At 40.5% G+C, this 18,694-nt stretch overlaps 1 protein-coding gene and 1 long non-coding RNA gene across 3 annotated transcripts; one reads left to right on the forward strand and one right to left on the reverse strand.

Moving 5' to 3' along the window:
- The first annotated feature begins 4,216 nt into the window (after positions 1 to 4,216).
- ZNF599 (zinc finger protein 599) lies at positions 4,217 to 17,666 on the forward strand. Of its 2 annotated transcripts, XM_081273348.1 has the most exons (5): positions 4,217 to 4,602; positions 4,912 to 4,988; positions 7,268 to 7,394; positions 9,551 to 9,640; positions 15,562 to 17,664. In XM_081273348.1, exons 2-5 carry the CDS (start codon positions 4,956 to 4,958, stop codon positions 17,085 to 17,087), a joined length of 1,776 nt encoding a protein of 591 aa, XP_081129474.1. In that variant the 5' UTR covers positions 4,217 to 4,602; positions 4,912 to 4,955; the 3' UTR covers positions 17,088 to 17,664. The 2 variants fall into 2 exon arrangements, with proteins under 2 accessions (XP_081129474.1, XP_081129475.1); XM_081273349.1 differs by lacking the exon at positions 4,912 to 4,988 and having other exon boundaries at positions 15,562 to 17,666.
- LOC308637152 lies at positions 8,353 to 15,718 on the reverse strand. The gene is made up of 2 exons (XR_014019571.1): positions 15,611 to 15,718; positions 8,353 to 8,555 (listed from the first exon to the last, which is right to left on the reverse strand). It is a non-coding gene; the product is annotated as an uncharacterized lncRNA (long non-coding RNA).
- Positions 17,667 to 18,694: the final 1,028 nt, after the last annotated feature.

The following is an 18,694-nucleotide window of genomic DNA, read 5'->3' on the forward strand; positions in this document are numbered from 1 at the left end:
GGCATTAGCAATTTGTATATTTCTTGGTAAAACTTAGCTAGATAATTATCCATTTTACTGATCCTAAGGATTTTGATTTCATTACTATTCTCTATTTTTTCTTCTCATACACACACACACACACACACACACACAAACACACACACACACACAAACACACACACACACACACACACACCTGTGAAACCAGTATCACAGTTAAGATAATGAGCACCCCTGCCACCTCCAAGAATCCTACTCTGTCTGTCCCACTCTTGTAATAAGAATACCTGACTTAAAATTCACTCTTTCAAAAAAAATTTAAATATTATGTCATAAGCAGATCTAGAACTTATCCATCTTGCATAACTGAAACTTTATAATTTTTAATATTTATTTTTTAGTTATAGGTGGACACATATCTTTATTTTTTTATTTTATGTGGTGTTGAGGACTGAACCCAGTGCCTCACACATGCTATGCTCTACTTCTGAGCCACGACCCCAGTCCCCACTCCATAACTGAAACTTTATACCTTTTAATCAGCTTTTTGTTATTGTGACCAAGATTCCAAACAAAAACAATCCAGAAGGGAAAAGTTTATTTTGTCTCATGGTTTCAGAAGTCTCAGTCCAGAGTTGGCTAACTCTATTGCTGGGGGCTGGAGGTGTGGCTGAACATCATTGGGGAAGGGTGTGGCAGAGAGAGGTGGATGGGGGGAGGAAGTGGGGGCATCCAGGGACACTCCTGGTGCTCTACTTTCTCTAGCTATGCCCCACTTGCCTATACTTACCATCTAGTAATCCATTCAAATTATTACTCTACCAAATGGATTAATCCATTAATTACGTTATAGCTCTCAGATTCTAATCATCTCACCTCTGAACATCCCCAAATTAGCAATATCCATTCAAACCATAACTATATCTGTTGGACAGCAGCTCCCCATTTACTCCTTCCCCAGTCCCTGGAGCCACCTTTCTACCCTCTGCTTCTGAGTCTGAATATTTTAGGTAACCCATGTAGGTGAAACCATGCAGTTTTGTCTTTCTATGCCTGGCTTATTGCATTTGTTTTAGTGCCCTCTGGGTTCATCCCTGTTGTTGCATATGGCAAGACACCACTCTTTTTAAGGCCAAATGATATTCCTTTTTTGTATATCCAAGAGCAATCTTTTTTAATTGGTAAGGTCTAGTATTTCTGAATTTTCCCCTTTTATGCTTTTATATCTTGTTCAAGAAATTTTTACCTAGGCTTGGTCCTGATCATTTTCTCTTGTACTTTTTCATAAACCTTTATAGTTATACATTTTGTATTTCAGTCTGTGCTTCACTTTATATTTATTTTTTAATTATAGTTGTACACAGTATTTACTTATTTATTTTTATGTGGTGCTGAGGATGGAACCCAGGGTCTCGCATGTGTGAGGTGAGCGCTCTACCGCTGAGCCATAAACCCAGTCCCTTAAATCTCATATTTTATAAAAATGAGATTTAAGGGGCTGGGTTTATGGCCTCACACATTCGAGACCCTGGGTTCCATCCTCAGCACCACATAAAAATAAATAAGTAAATATTGTGTACAACTATAATTAAAAATAAATATAAAAAATTATGAGGTTTAGGTGAAGCTTTTTTCGCCCAGTTACTCCAACATTATTTATTGGGGAAAAAAAACTGTCCTACCTCCATTTAGTTGTTTTGTTCATTTATTAAAAATCAGTTGATTTTATTTTGGGGTCTACTTCACAGTTCTTTATTCTGTTCCTTTGATCTGTGTGTTTATCACTTAGCCAGCACCACATTATTGTATCTTGTTTACTGTAGCAACATAGTGAGCTTAACATCAGGCTGAGTGATTCCTCCTATTTTATTCTTCTTTCTCAAAGTGTTTTAGCTACTCTAGATCCTTTACCTTTCCATATATATATATATATATATATATATATATATTTAAATTTCCTTTTTAGTTGTAAATGGACACAATACCTTTATTTTGTTTATTTTTCTTACTGTGGTGCTGAGGATCGAACCCAGTGCCTCACACATGCTAGGCAAGTGAGCCACAACCCCAGACCCCATATATATATTTTAAACTTTTCTATTATTCTATTATTTTAACTTTATTATTTATTATTTTTATGCGGTGCTAAGGAAGGAACCCAGAGCCTTGCACATGCAAGGCAAGCGCTCTACTGCTGAGCCATAACCCCAGCCCCACCCAGATATATTTTTTTAAAGTGTGCTTATATCTATAAAAACTATTTCAGTGATTTTGACTGGCATTTTGTTAAAGCTACTGATCACTTTGGGAATAATCAATGTTGTTATTGTGTTGATGCATAAAAATCCATGAACAGTATACCTGTCCATTTTTTTAGGTCTTTGATATCTTTGTGTCTTGTCATTTTTCACATATTCAATACACATTTTGCACAATAGTGTTCCATTTCTTGAGTGATTATAAATGACAGTGTGCTTTTACTTTCAGTATCTCCTTGTCTGTTGCTAGTACATTGAAATGCATCTTAGTTTTGGGTGTTGATCTTATGTTCACTTACTTTGTTTAATAGTATTATTGCAGATAACGTGGGTTTTCACATAGATCACCATGTTCTGCAAATGTAGACAGTTTTATTTCTTTTAATCTTATTCATTTGTATTTTATTTCCTGCCATGCTTTGTTGCCATGGCCAGAATTCCAGTTATAATAAGAATAAGAGTAGTGTGATAAAATATCCTTTCTGTTTTCCCAATCTTAGGAGGAAAGCATTTATTCTTTTGCCATTAAAATTGATGTCACCTACAGATTTTTTTCTGTAGTTATTCCTTATAAGGTTGGAAGAATAACTTTCTATTTTTAGTTGATCTAGAATTTTTTATTATGAATAGATGCTGGAAAATTATATTCTAATTTCCCTTTTAATATTTCTTTGACCCATGGATTATTTATATTATTTAGATTCCACATATTTGGAAATTTTCAAGATTCCATATATTTTTAATTTTTATTGAATTCCATTATGATTAGAAGACAAACCTTGTGGCTTAAAATTTTTTAAATTTATTCAGATTTTCCTTGTAGCCTTAGTATATAGATTATACTTGTAAATGTTCCATGTTCACTTGAAACAAATGTGTTTGCTGCTATTGTTGATTGTGGGATTCTGAACTTGTCAATCGTATTCTCTAGGTTTTCTATACTCTTACTGATTTTCTATTTAGTCATCTGTTATTTGGAGGATTTGATTATTTCGTCATGGATTTTTGTTGTTGTTGTTTTGTTTTTTGGTACTGGGCATTGAACCTAGAGGCACTTTACCACTGAGCTACACCCCAGTCCTTTTTTATTTTTTATTTTAAGACAGAGTTTAGAGTCTCCTAAAGTTACTGAGGCTGGTGTTGAATTTGCAATCCTCTTGCCTCAGCCTCCTGAGCCGCTGGAATTCAGGCATGCATTACCACACCCAGCTTCTCCATGCAGTTCTTTCAGATTTTGTTTCATGTATTCAAAAATTATGTTATTAGGGAACTAAACATTTTTAATTCTTATATACATGTTTTGTTTTCGTTTTTGTGGTACTGGGTGTTGATTCCAGGAGCACTTTACCACTGAGGAACATCCCCAGCTCCTCCCCTCACCCCTTTTCTTTTGTATTGAGAAAGGGTCTCACTAAATTGCCTAGGCCATCCTGGAAGTTGAGATCCTCCTGCTTCCAACTCCACAGTAGCTGGGATTACAGGCATGAATCATTACGTTCGGTGAATTTTATAAATAAATACTTGTTGGAGCATCAAAACTCCTAGAGGACACAGTGTCTGATGTAATGAATCTCAGGTAGGGTCTGAGAACTTGTATTTGTAACAGATGCCCAGGTAATACTGACATGATCTAAACATTTACTATTATTATGTAAAAGAATTATCTTCATTTTTCTTATAAATCTCCAATTTCAAGACTCAAAGACATTAAGTGTTGGTGCGGGGCAGGAAAGTCAAGGCATGGGTCACCTGTTAAAGACTCTGGAAAATCATACCTTCAACGCCCTCTCTTTGGAATCTTAAGTAGCAGTTTCATAGAGTACGGGAAGTGTGCTCCAAGTTCCACTCGGTTCAGGTCAGAAACTACATTACCCAGAAGGCAGTGCTTCGGGCGTCGAGGGCAAGCAGGCGCCGAGCCAATGACGGAACACGAAGGGGGCGTTTCCCAGGGCCGCGGGGGCGGTGCTTCTGGCGTCCTAACCTGGGATGTCCCTGGGCTGTGGCTGATCTGTCCTTACCCGTGCTGGGCGGAAGCGGCTTCCCAGGCCTTTCAACACCAAACGGAGAAGGACGGTGTGGAGAATAGGACCAAATTCCACCTTTTGTGCGAACCGCTACCCGCTCCTGCCCGCCCCTCAGCAGGGTTCCCCGCTGAGCGCTTTTCGGGACCTTGGCATCACCGGTCTCCACAACACCCGGAGGCGGCGCCCAGAGCTTTGTGCTCATTTTACGTGGCAGAGACTGAGGTCCTAGGCTGCCTCGGTCTGAAGTGAGGGATCACCTGAGGCCGCCGGACCAGCTTTTGTAGCCTCCGCTCACGACCTCGCTCTGCCCACTGGGTCCCATGGCTGCGCCAGCGTTGGTGAGTGGAGGGTTCCTCCTGGATCTGGGGATCCTGGGGAAGGAGGGCAGGAAGGGACAGGGGCACTGAGCACTTCCAACCCAGGATTTCAATCTAGGTTGGGGTTTGTAGGAATTACCCATTTATGGCTCTACCTTGGCGCTTGTTGCCTGGCTACCCTTGTCCTCTCTTCCCGGGTCTGAAACGGGAATATTAATAATTATTTTTGAGGGAACTGAGGAAAGTGACTTGTGCCCTTTAGTGCTCAGTACATAAGCATAACTGTCATTTCTGGGGAGGAACTTCTCAGATCCTGCTGTTTTATCTTAGGGGCCCTCTGGCCTTCCTGTCTAAGGCTTCTATCCACCTGAGAGATGGGAGACCAGATGAGAACCTCAAGGACAGAGGTGAGTTGGGAGCAGCATTTTTGGAATTGCTGCTCTTTGACAGGAGTAGAAAGTACCCCAAGAGGTTAGGAGACAAGATCACTGGATTCATCTTTGCAGATGTCATCTGTTTATTACAAGTGAATTTTGCTTACCACTTGACCTCAGTGAATCCGTTTTCCTGTTTAACACATTTGTCTGTATAGGCAAAGCAAATCCATTGCAGTATTCATTTCATGACAGTGTACCAGCAGTGTTTTGTCTCTTGGAATGTGAACACAAAACAGGCCCCAAGTTACTCTCCAGCATGCCACCCTGGTTACTCTCATTATTACCCTGATTACCTTCAGAACCTGTCTTATTTATTTTTGCTCGCCTGTCCTGCTTTCTCACTTCATTCCAGCCTTGTTCAGGGTCCCTTCAGAGATGTCTTCCCTGGCTGTCTCATCTAACGTCTCCCCTAATCTTTATGGTCATCTCACTCTCTTGTTGTTTTCAAAGCCCTTAGAATCATCTGATTTTACCTTGCTCATTTATTATCGAGAAACCATCCCCAACTCTGGACACTTACTCAGTAAGTGGTTGATGAGTGAAAGTCTCTGCCTTCTGGAGCTTCCATCATCCTTAGATTAACCCTCCATGTGGTTAATCTAAACTTTTTACCATGGCTGATAGTTTCCACCAAGCTACTATTTCATTATTTTCTCTGCCTTACCCTTGGGCCATGCTGGCCTTAAAATATGCCAAACTGATTGCCCACTTTTCTCTGTCACATTGTCACCAAATCTCTGTAAGACTGCCCCTTGGAGGTGTGCTACATTGAGCTTTCCCAGGGTGCTAAGAAGCAAGTGGAAAAATTCTTAACAATATTCCACCCACAATGGGTTGTGGGTTCTAGGGTCAATACCTAAAGTAATCTTTGCAAGAGGAAGGTACAGGCCTATCTCTGGCAGGTGGCCATGGAAACAAAGGGGACTTTGGGAAACTTCAAGGCAAAGGGAGCTGCCAAGGACAGAAGCAGGCTTTGTTCAAGAAGGCATGAAAGGACCTGGGGGATTTCCAGGGGCTCTCATAAGCTACTGAAGTGTGTCTCAGGAAGGTGAAATTGTGTAACCCTGGATCCACATCAATCATTTCATCTTCAACCAAGATAGACCTCTTACTAAAGGTTGCTGCCCATGTTCTGAGACCCATAACCTGCAGTATCCTTTGTCACTTGTGTTACGTGGTGCTTATGTAGCAATACCTTGGGGAAATGTGCTGACAGTGGCTCAGAATGACAAATAATAGACTGGTGATTCCTTATGGAATCTTTCAGGGAATCTGCAAGTCCCAGCTATAGCTTGAGGGCAGAGAGAGCTTGTTGGAGCACTGCCAACTCTAGGCAGTTGGCACCTGCTCAGGTAACTCTTCTGTGAGGCACATGACAAAGGCTCTGCTCTTCTATATCTATGGGAATATTTTCAGGAGTGGCTGAAATGCTTTTTAATGTCGATATTGGAAATGTTTCTTGCCCTTGTTACTGTGGATTCACTGTGGTAATAGAGGATTATACCCTTAGACCTCGAATCAGAGGAATCTGGGTTCAAGTTCTGCCTCTTCTCATTACATGTACAGCTCTGAGTGACTTGACTCAACCTCGATTTGCTGATTGTGACATGGAGATGATGATTGCATTTATCTTATGGGCTATGGGATGATCATAAAATTTGCAAACTCACAAATCTATCCCTGTGACATGTGGCAGACTCTGCCATGTTTGCTTTATGAACATTTTCTCTTTAATACCCACAACAGTCTAGTGAAGTAGGAACTATTGATGTATTCATGTGGAAATTGAAACTCAAAGTAATTAAGAGATTTCCCCCAAGGTCAAACATCTGGCAATTATTGGTTCAAGAGGCTGGATTGAAACCCCAGGAGACTGGAGACTTTTAGTTGCTTTAACCAGCATGCATAGTCTTCAGGGGCAGGCAAACAGGCTCAGATGCTGCTACTGTAAACATTGTTTGAATTATTGTTTTTCCTCACTCTTCTAATGTCCCAGAGCACTTATTATCTGCTCCTCACAGTCCACATGGGACTATCATTGTCTTGTGGCTTCCTATATAGGAAGCTTTTCTCCCCCATACCTTTGTATTTTGTCAAAGCCACGTCTTCCTCATCCTAGGCCCAGTACCAAGCTAGGTTCTCCGGATATGCTCAGTGGTTCAGGCCTTGGGACAGTAACCAAGCAATAGGCTCTAATCTCATCTGTTAGCCACACTGTTCCCCGACCACCACTCTGTTTGGCTTTCCAGGCATTGGTATCATTTGAAGATGTGGTCGTGACCTTCACTGGAGAGGAATGGAGGCATCTAAACCTGGCCCAGAGGACCCTCTACCAGGAGGTGATGCTGGAGATCTGTGGGCTCCTGGTCTCACTGGGTAAGGCTTCATTGTCTTCATGTAGAGCCTGAACTCTCTTTCAGTCCATTCTCTCTCTCTCTCTAGGCATGACTGGAAGAGAAGGCCTCAGGAACCCACTTCCCTCTTTCCTGCCACCTCAGTGTTTTGTGGTCTGATTTCCTCTTGCTTGGTTTCTCTGCATCTCTGTCAGGGATTGTTGTGTAGGCTACACAGTCCTTCTCAGCACTTTCAGTGTTTAATATAAGCCAAAATCAGTCTTGACATCCTTTCTCCATAATCCCACATGAAGGAAGGTAATTGGCCCAGCATAGGTGAAGCAAATGCCTTCAGTCTGGTTAGCAGGATTGACCGAGAATGGGAGGTTCTTGTCTTATTCAGACAAGCAATAAAAAGGCATTTGTCTTCAGTGCTACTAGTATCTTTCTAAGCAACAGTCTCATCTGAAAGGCTTCTTTGGGACCAGGCACAATGATATACACTTGTAATCCTAGCAACTCAGGAGAATGAGGCATGAGAATCACAAGTTCAAGCCCAGCCTCTGCAACTTAGCAAGACCCTGTTTCAAAATAAAAAAGGACCGGTGATTTAGCACAGCAGTAAAGTACCACCTGGTTTCAGTCCCCAGTCCAAAAAGAAAAGGTTTCTTTGATCCCTAGTACCTGCACAGTTGAGCCTTATTTAGGCATGTGCCTTGCTTCTCTGCTTGTCTGGGAAATGACTTTTAGCTGATGTATGGACAGGTTATCAAATGGCATTGATGGGCATCTGAGAAAGCTGTCCTTTCTTACATTCCCATAGCTACTGCCTAAAAGCAATAAGAAGTAGCCCCACACTCCCAACCTTGAGCAGGCAGCATGAGCTTGTTGGGACTTAATATCATTTTAATTTTATCATTTTTATGGTACCTTTTTTGCCAGTTTCTAAAAGCAAGTGAGCTAATATTTATAATGTGCTTAAAAGAAAAATGGGAACAAAGCAAGTTTTGCACATGTATTTGTTTGTGTAACAAATGAATAAATCCCAAGTGTTCTCCCATCTAAACCTTTGACAATGGCCACTTTATCCAGAAATTGGTCTGAGTAGGAATTGAATAAGACCCGAGGTCTCCATTTTCCCAGATGTTCAAATGGTTACCTCTGCTAGGCTTCTACCAGTCTTGCCATCCTCAAGGATGTTATCCTGTTAAGTAAGGAGGACAAAATAACATTCTTGTAGATTTTATGACAGCTGTGATTGAAAGAAGATGTATGGAAAACAGCATTCTAGCAGAGTCCCTGAGGGGACAGGGAGCTCGAATCCTCAACAGACATAAAGGGTTGATTCACCTTTACCACTGCCCCATCACCTACATCAGTGCCATGGCAGACATCAGCAAACACTGACTAAGTGACAACTGGATGCATTCTGGCCTGCTGTCCAAGATTTTCCAGTTGATATTTGTGTCCTTTTTCCTCAGTCTTTGACTTCTCTTCAGAGTTTTATTTTAGCCTTCACATTTGGCCAAGTTTGTGTGACTGAGTATAATGGAAGACCATCTCATGCTGTTTTCATCCCGAAGAAAAGAAAAATTACCTCATCAAATAAGAAACCCAAGGTAGTACTGGTTCCCAGGTTGATAGAGACCAACCCAGCTCTGTTCATCTGTTTTCCCTCCTGGTCTAGATCATCAGGCCAGCACCTTTGTAGGAGCCCCAGGATGATACCAAAGCAACTAGAGCAGGAGGCTGCCACATGGACTTCTCTCCTCCAAACATGAATTAAAAGCTTTTTTTTTTTTTTTCAGAATGGGTAGCTGGCTTAGGTCACCTTCCTGCCTCAGACAATTGACTGTTAGTAGATCTGTTCATCTATTGATTTGGTCCAGTATTTCTAATCATCCCTGAGCACAAGAATAGCCTGGGAAACTTTAAAAACTAGCAGTGCTCTGTCCTGATGCCCAAAGATTTCATTCACTTCATTCCATTTTTGGAACCAAGTATTGCTAAGTAGTTCTCAGGCACAGAGAAGTAGAATCTACTGACTTGGATTTGTTAGAGATTACCTTCAGATGTGAGAGTTGGGTCACCTTTCTGTTGTGGCCTAGCAGCATGTTAAAGATATGTACTCCCATAAACTTGAGACTTTCCCTCTTGTCTTTACCTGTATACCTATGTTCTATTTATTTCTTATGCCAGGGCATCCTGTTCCGAAACCAGAGTCGATATTGGATCATGAGCGGGGACTATGGACAGAGAAGAGACACCTCTCCCAAAGCACCTGTGCAGGTAGGTGATTAAGAATCTGGCACTGGGTGTCATGGCAGCCTGCAGACTACCAAAGGATCACTGTGTCTGAAATTTATGGGCAGCTTTTTTTGTGGACTTACTGGGGTCAAGTTTGTATGGAGCTCTTGGAACTATGGTCCCCCTACCTTCCCACATCACACACACTTAGATAGGAGATAAACTCTGGGCTGTAAATTATTTGGCACTCCCAGCCTCTTGATCCTGTGGGAGCTGCACAACCTCACTGTTCCTGAGTTAATGCTACCTGCTCTCAAAGATGAACTCCAAAATATTGGTGGCTCAACAGATTTTTTTTTCTCATTCATGCCATTCTTCCATGTGGGTCAACAGAGGCTCTATACCACATATTTATTTAGGGATCCAATTGTATTCTGTTGTCAACATGTATTTTTCAGTTTTCCCTGGCCCTCTATAGAAATAGGTGAGAAGGGCAGCTGTCATATTTACTCACACATGCATGTCACTTCATTTACATCTCATTGATGAGAACTGGGTATTAGGCTACATGTTTGACCAAGCTGGGAAATGTAGTTTAGTTTTGTGCCCAAGGAAAAGATCTCAGGGGTATACTTGGCCTGCTAAACTTTGGGAAAGGTAGTAATAATAGTTTCTTCATCCTTGGGTTGTTTGAGAATGTAATTGGATAACAGGAAATTATTTAGCACACAGTATTGGGGTCAATGCCCAGCATCTCAATGAGGGGTTCTTCTTCCTTCCCAGGAGAATCTAAGCCACCCTAAAAAACTTAAAATCTCAAATAATTATTGAATAACAAAACACAAATATTCAGAAATATATTTACAAAAGGCAAAGCCCCTGATAGATCTAGTCCACATGGGTTCCAGAACTAGCTGTTCACACCCATCTCAGGCCGAGCTTGAGGGGGAAGTTCACCTGCATCAGGCAATCAATCCCTGTGAGGGTGCCATAGGAAGTTCCCAAAATGCCAGACCTATCCCCTATATAGAAATTATACCTCAGTACAAAAATACAAGGGAAAAATAGTATAGGGTATTTTAGGCTACTATACGCAATATAGCCCACACACAGCCCACGGATGGCTCATGACAACATAGCCTGACCCAGAATAGCTCAACAAATTCCCTGTGGTATTAATATTTATGCTTTATTAGTCATAGTGAATAGTGACATCTAAACTTCCTTCCACATTCATAAGATGGGCCTTTCTTTTTCTGCATGTAACTCCAGCTGTACTCTGCATCCCATCCTCTTTCCCTTCTCCAGACAGTCATTTCTTCACCTATCCATCCATGCATGTGACTCGCCTTCCATTTGTGAATTAGATGCTCAGAAGCATCCCCTAATCCTGTTGTCTTCTTGCCCTGCTGTCCTGTTAAATCCTCAAGGTGACATGTTTTCCCTTGCCAGTCTAAGAGCATCTAGAACTATCAGGTGTGTGTATTGCTGACACTGCAGATTCGTGGCCTCTCCCCTCTAGTGTTCTTTCAGGCTGCTCAGCCAGCTTCAGCCCTCTCCCTAATTCCCTATCTTCACTTGAATGTCTCAGAGGCACCCTACACTCATCATGCCTAAAAATAACCTCATGATCTTGCCCACTCCTCCCTTCTCATTTTCAACTAGTGGCCCTTTTAATCAGTGGATAAGTTCAAAAACAAACCTAGAAAACCCACCAATATCTCCATCTCTACCAAACCCAATATTCAGCATTCGGAATCTTGACCATTTTATAACATACATAGCTCCAAATCTATCACCGTCACCCGTCCCATCAGCTCCAGTGATAGCACTCTGGGCTAAGCTGTTTTTACCACTTAACCTGCATGATGCTAACAGATCCAGAACTGGTTTTCCTACATCTGCTGCATGCCGTAGCTCAGTGTGTTATATTCACTTCCCCATTTACTCACACACTATTCCAAATGTCACCACCTGCTTTGCCACTGATGTCTCAGCATATGACCTACTTCATGTTGAAAACAAAGCCTACGTGCTTGTCTTTCTTGCTCCTTCATCCTTACTGAGTCGACCCTGCAGCTTCCTTCTCACCTTGTGGAGGCATTCTCAATCCCAGCGTGGCTCATTCCCCCAGCAGAGTCCAGATTACACCTCTCCTGCCTTCTCAAATGTGTGAGTTATCTGTTGCTGTGTATATAACACAGACATCACAGCCTGAGAATCCCTAATTTTATCTCATCCAGGCACACTTAGCTGGGTCCTCTGTAAGGCCACAGTTGTAGGCAGCTGACATCACATCAGCTCACTTCTTCAAATCAAGCAACTGTGTGAGAGACTACAGCAGGGCTGAAGCTGCAATCTTATAAAATCAGATATATTTTATCACATACATTCTTTCACCTTTTCATAGTCTATTCTTTAGAAGCAAAATCCTGCCAATATTCAAATGGAAGGGATCATAAAAGGGTATAACAGGTGTGAACATCATGAGGTGGGGATTGTGGGAGGCCATACACGAATCTTGAGTGCTGCATCAGGAACACACTTCTCTTATTTCCTACTTTTCTATCCTGTCCACTCAACCTTAAAAAAAAAAAAAAAGATGAAGTTCTTGACATTTGGGAGAAACAAAAATTAAAAATTTCTTGGCTTTCCAACAGTATCTAAATATTATTGATTCTATCTCATCTGAATAACCAAGCTTTTTGGAGTTTTCTCATTCTTAGAAGAGACATCTGCACAAGATCTACCCTTTATATTTATTTGTAGACATATGATTAGTTTAATTGAAACCATCAGTTTTAGAGTAACTGTACCATTTTACATTTCTACCTGCCCCATATGAGTCATCATTGCTCCACATACTCCTGAGCAACTGGCGTCTTCCTTTTTACTCTGAGCGGTGTTTCTCAGCACCATAGATTAGAAGTGTTCTTACTCAGATCACTGTTGCCAAATATAATAATAACAATAATAATAATAATATATAGTGGTCTGCAATTTACTGGACATTTACTCTTCACATGCAAATGGATGTTTTATCTCATGTAATACTCATAACAACTTGTAAGGCAGGAACTGAGAATCTCCCAGTTTTTCAGATGAGGAGATTGAGTTTTTAAAAGTATTACTACTTCAACTGCTGAAACAAAATACTATACAACAGGTATCTTATGCAATAGAAATTTATTTTTTCTCTGGAGGCTATAAGTTCAAAGTCAGGGTTCCAGCATGGTTAGGTTATGCAGATGGCTGCCTTCTTGCTGTGTTTTCATAGGGTCCCTGGTGCATGCATGCAGAGAGAGAGATAGAGAAATCTCTCTCTGCCAGGCGACCAGCGCTGGCTTCATGAAAGAAGGTTTGATTCATGAGTAAACACTAGGGAGTTCTAAATTAAAGAGACAAGACTCTAATTACCTTTAATACCAGCTCTGGGACTGCTTCTCCTAGCTCCCGCCTCCAGCCACCTAATGCAGTAGCGAGGTTTACAGAAGAGACTAGAGAGAGAGAGGGAGAGAGAGAGAACACGCCAAGGAGTGGACTTTTATTGGGGAACAAAAAATTCCAGGGAAAATCCCATCCAATGAAGGTTAAGGGGGGCAGCATCCCAAGGTCAGGGGCAACAATTAGGTCTTTGGGGCAGTGGCCAGACACGCCTCTGCACGGACAAGCCCTCGGACCTGGAGAAGGGTGGGGAAAGCTCTGACACAGTTGTCTAAGCGCCTCTCACCCAGCCAGGGAGGTAACTCAAATCACATGGGAGGATGGCCTCCCCATCTCTCTAGTATCTCTTTTTATAGGAACACTAATCCTAGTAGGTCAGGGCCCTATCCTTATGACCTTATATAACCTTAGTTACCTTCATAAATGCCTTATCTCCAAATGCAATCACACTGGGAACTAGGGTTTCAACATAGGAATTTTGGAAGAATATAAATATTCAGTTCCTAACAAAAAGCTAATTTGCCAGGAACACCTAGCTTTGGTAGAGGCTGAATTTGAACAAAGTGTTCTGGCTTTATACTCTACATGCCTAATGATACTCTGCTGCTTCTTAGTTACCCCAGAAACTTTCCTCACATTATCATGCTGCAGCTTTATAGCATTCTGTTCTTGTTTCTTCTTTCCTTCTTCTGACTTGACCTTTACTATTGTTTTCTGATTCTCATCCATTCTTCAACACTGGATTCATGGCCCGCCCTTTCTATTCTGTACACTTTCTCTAGGTATACTCATTCATGTTTACCATCAACTTTAATCCTAGTGCAGTTGGCCCATAACACAGCCATGTCGGGGATGCTGACCCAGTGCCTGTGCCTTACTACGGACTGTGTATGTGCTGTTTCACATCATCCTCACAATAGTCCTTTCATTGAACCTTTAGGAATTCAAGTGGGTCACTAAAGGTATCAGAGCTAGTGTGGGGTATTGCAGGAATTTCAGACTGGGGTGTTTGTCTTCAGAGTTCATGGAGTTAGCTGCAGTACTCTGGTAGGTCCTCTCTGACTTTTATAACTGTCTTAAGGTGTGCATATTTAGACAACTCACTGTGATATATAACACACTACCATCATTGGTCAGTTCATATCTTAGTTTTCTATTGTATTTTATTTTGTTAAGGTATTTATTTATTCATTGCCTTTTAAAAAGATTATAATGAACAACTATGAACCCTTTACCCAAGTACAAAGTTATCTTCTTCCCACATCTGTTGATATGCTTCTTCCTTTCCCATTTCTACACTGCTTCCCTTGCTTATATGGCTACTTTATTGTGGATTTATTATTCCTGTGCTTGTTCCATAGGAAAATAATTGTTTTGGATAAATACAGGCTATCCATGTATTCTGTTATTTTTTGTATTAGCTTTGGTAATTTGACTCACTTAAAGGATTTGTCTATATTATCTGATTTGTTTACCTATTACTTTTTGTTTCATCTTAATTAAAATAGTGAATTTCATGTTATATATGTTCTACTGCAATAAAAAACTTAAGATGTATAGATACCGTTTTTATAATACCACTAAAAACTGACCAACATTCTCAAAAAAAAATTAAGGTAGTTTTGTTGTACTTTTTGTGTTTATATATATATATATGTATATAGCTTTTAAGTGTATCACAATTTATCTTGTCTTCTGATATTCATACTGTTCAACAGGATATTACTAATTCATGATGTGTATAGCAGTTGTTCACTTTTTTCTGCTATACTCATTTGCATGACTATAACAGTGTATTCATCCATTTTTAGGGGCATTTACATTATAGTTTTTTGTTCTCACGAACAGTACTGCCATGAAAATTCATATACATGTATAGGAGTTTCTCTTAGTAATGTTCATCAGACTGGAGTTTGGGGATTATAAGGTTAGCAAAAGAAGAGCTTTACTAGATGATACTCTGTTGCCTTCTAAAATAGTTACAGCATTATAATAAAACAGAACAATTATAATAATATACTGCAGTATATTATGTGAATATATATGTATTCTCTCCTAAATCCTTGTCAGGTAATTCTTACTCTTCTTTAGAAATAAGGTCCCATAGCGCCTTTTCCAGCTGCATAGCCTCCACTGATGTCTTTCTCCCACCTGTTGCTCCCTGTGTTGTTACAGTGCCATGGGGCTTCTTCTCTTGGAGCACATTAATCACATACAGTGTAATCATTCCTCTGCCCACCCTCCCTCATTCCAGAGAGTGAGGCAGTCTCCACTCCATGTTCTCTGTCCCCTCCACCAACTTTTCCTTATGTGTTTCCCTTGAAATATATCAAGAGCCCAAGGATTAGAAAAGAAAGAAATTGCAAACTTAGTTTTAAGAGGTGTACAAAAAAAAAAAAGTGAACAAATGCAGCAGGCATCAGAGACTCTATTTTCATCTTCATTCTTTTACTAAAGTGATGATTTTCTTTGTTCTGTGTACATCACTAAAACACCTTTTTATGTTGGATTTCCTTCAGGTGAAAAAGCAAAACCCACCATCACAGCACCTACTGCTTCTCAACTGACCTTCTGTGAGAAATCCTCTTTTCAAGAACAACTGGCACAGAGGTCCTCAAAGGATTCCAGATTGGGGCAAACTAGAGATGAGGAAAAGCCATCAGAAATGCAGGAAAGGAACTGGAGACCAGGAACAGACCCCTACAAGGAGACATGCCCTGGAAAGTGGTGCCATAAAAATGATGATTTCGAGACAGATGATAATCTGTGTTTAAGAGTTTTACAGGAGCGAGTCACTCCACAAGATTCTGTCCATGAACATGACTCCCAAGGATCAGGAAAAGACACTGGGATTAATTCAAGGAGCAGCCCCTATAAATGCAAAGAATGTGGAAAAGGGTTTTGCAAAAATTGGGCCCTTATTCGACATCAGCAGATTCATACTGGAGTAAAGCCTTATGAATGCAGTGAATGTGGGAAAGCCTGTCGTTATATGTCCGACTTTATTCGACATATGCGGTTTCATACTGGGGAAAAACCATACAAGTGTAAGGAGTGTGGGAAGGCCTTCAAACGCAGGTCTCACCTCACAGAGCACCAGCGTATTCACACTGGAGATAAGCCCTATGAATGCAAAGAATGTGGTAAAGCTTTCACCCACCGCTCTTCTTTTATGCAGCACAATATGACCCATACTAGAGAAAAGCCCTTTTTGTGCAAAGAATGTGGAAAAGCTTTTTACTACAGCTCTTCATTTGCCCACCACATGAAGATTCACACTGGAAAGAAGCTGCATGAGTGTCGTGAATGTGGAAAGGCCTTTACTCACCGCTCCACTTTTATCCAGCATAATATGACCCACACAGGAGAAAAACCTTTTTTGTGCAAAGAATGTGGAAAAGCTTTTTGTCTCAACTCATCCTTCACGCAACATATGAGAATTCACACTGGTGAGAAGCCCTATGAGTGCAATGAATGCGGAAAGGCCTTTACTCATCGGTCCACTTTTATCAGGCATAAGAAGATCCATACTGGAGAGAAGCCCTTTGAGTGCAAAGAATGTGGGAAGGCCTTTTGTGATAGCTCTTCCTTGATTCAGCACATGAGGATTCACACTGGTGAGAAGCCCTACCAGTGCAGTGAATGTGGAAAGGCCTTTACACACCACTCTGTTTTTATCCGACATAATAGGACCCACAGTGGAATAAAACCGCTGGAGTGTAAAGAATGTGCAAAAGGCTTTTACTATAGCTCTTCCTTCATTCGACACATGAGGATTCACACTGGAGAGAAGCCCTATGTTTGCAGAGAATGTGGAAAGGCCTTTACCCAACCTGCAAATTTTGTTCGGCATACTAGGATCCACACTGGAGAAAAACCCTTTGAGTGCAAAGAATGTGAGAAGGCTTTTTGTGACAACTTTTCCTTAACTCAGCACATGAGAACTCACACTGGAGAGAAACCCTTTGAATGCAGTGAGTGTGGAAAGACCTTCAGCCATAGTTCATCCTTCACTCACCATCGAAAGACTCATACCAGAGTTTAATCCATTTTGTCTCATCAACCCAGAGATGGAACACCTATAATAATAACTCAAACTGAGCAACAGATATACCCTTGTGGTCACTCTGAAATAAGTGTTTTTAGAATTTTATTCTTTTGATGAGAGAAAAAAAAAAGCCTCATCCTCAGGAGAGTTGGACCATTAAGGGTAGCATTGCCAACACTTATTAAAAGCATTCTTTGTACCAAAATATTGTCATTTCTACTCTTAAGTAGCATAAGATTTTGTGAGGGAAAAAAGCGTGAGACATGAAATACCCACATGCACACTTCTCTGTATTTGCAGTGAATTCTTGTTATTCATAGTAGTTATGTCCTATGAATTTGCAACACTGAATTAGTGAATACGGAACCATTGTTGATAGGGGAAATAATACAGTTAGATTCCCATAAGCCTCTGGTCCAAACATTTTCATTAACCAATAAATTCATAATATTTTTCATTTTTAATTTAAAGACAACTTGTATTATGAAAAAATACATATATGTATATGTGTGTGTGTGTGTGTGTGTGTGTGTGTGTGTGTGTGTATTTGGTACCAGGGATTGAACCCAGGAGCACTTAACCACTGAGCCACATCCCAGCCATATACATGTGTGTGTATGTGTGTGTATACACACACACATACACACACATGTCCCTAAATGAAATATGTATTTCATTTACATAATCTCGCCAAGTTGCTAAGGCTGGCTTTGAATCCAATATATATTTTGTAAAAATTTATAATTACTTTCCTTTACAATAAATATTTTAATTACAGTATTTTGGTATAATGTACTATAGTATATTAGTATACTGCTTTAACTCAACTATATACATACATGCACAGTATACATGTACAGTACTCATGTACAATAAACACTATGTTATTCATAGGAAACAGTACTTTGAGCATATGGTCTATATATCCAGGTTAAAAAAAAAAACAGCCATAGAAAAAAATCTATTAAAGAATTGAATTTTACTTTCAGTGGAGCTGCAGGATGTGTGGTAAGACAGCACTCAGTGTGATGAAACCTCTTGACCTTGACTTGCCCCAAGAAGAGGCTGATGAAACTTATTCTGCAGAAGAGTAAAATATTTATGAGGGTGACATCTGTTAGTGCTACCTCAAGAGCTTGACTCGCCACTTGTTGACAGTATCAGGAATTTTCCCTCCAAAAATGGCTTGAAACTTTATCAGCCCTGTTTGGCTTTTCACTTTAAGCATTCCACACAAGTGAAGTTGGGGCATCAATCTGAAGTTGCATTTAAGCATAGGGTCGTATTCTTAGATGTCACTGAACATTTTTCCAAGGCAGAATTCCAGTTTGATTTTTTAGCTGCTGTGAGAAGGACAATTTATGGAATCAGGCTGACTTTTTCACTATCCTGTCATTACTGGCTTCAGTGCCTCATTTTGCATCTTGTCTGTGTCTTCTTTGGTGGGTTCTAGGGCCTTTCCTGCCAAAGTGTTCTCCATATTTTCATGTCATTGAGGCCTTTTCTGCTTACTTGCCTTGCACTGTGCATTCTGTTCGATACTGTTCTTCCTACTTTTTATAATTTTTTCAAAGCCTTCAAAATGTTTCATGTGGTCCAGTTAC

Source organism: Spermophilus citellus, assembly GCF_964194105.1.
Source record: "Spermophilus citellus genome assembly, chromosome: 18".
NCBI classification, from domain to species: domain Eukaryota; kingdom Metazoa; phylum Chordata; class Mammalia; order Rodentia; family Sciuridae; genus Spermophilus; species Spermophilus citellus.

Bases quoted from the DNA above. Each gene is read 5' to 3' on its own strand.
- ZNF599 (XM_081273348.1), top strand. From the start codon at position 4,956: ATGGGAGACCAGATGAGAACCTCAAGGACAGAG. The intron at 7,395-9,550 runs GTAAGGCTTCAT...TTCTTATGCCAG, and splicing joins TGGGCTCCTGGTCTCACTGG to GGCATCCTGTTCCGAAACCA. The intron at 9,641-15,561 runs GTAGGTGATTAA...GATTTCCTTCAG, and splicing joins CTCCCAAAGCACCTGTGCAG to GTGAAAAAGCAAAACCCACC.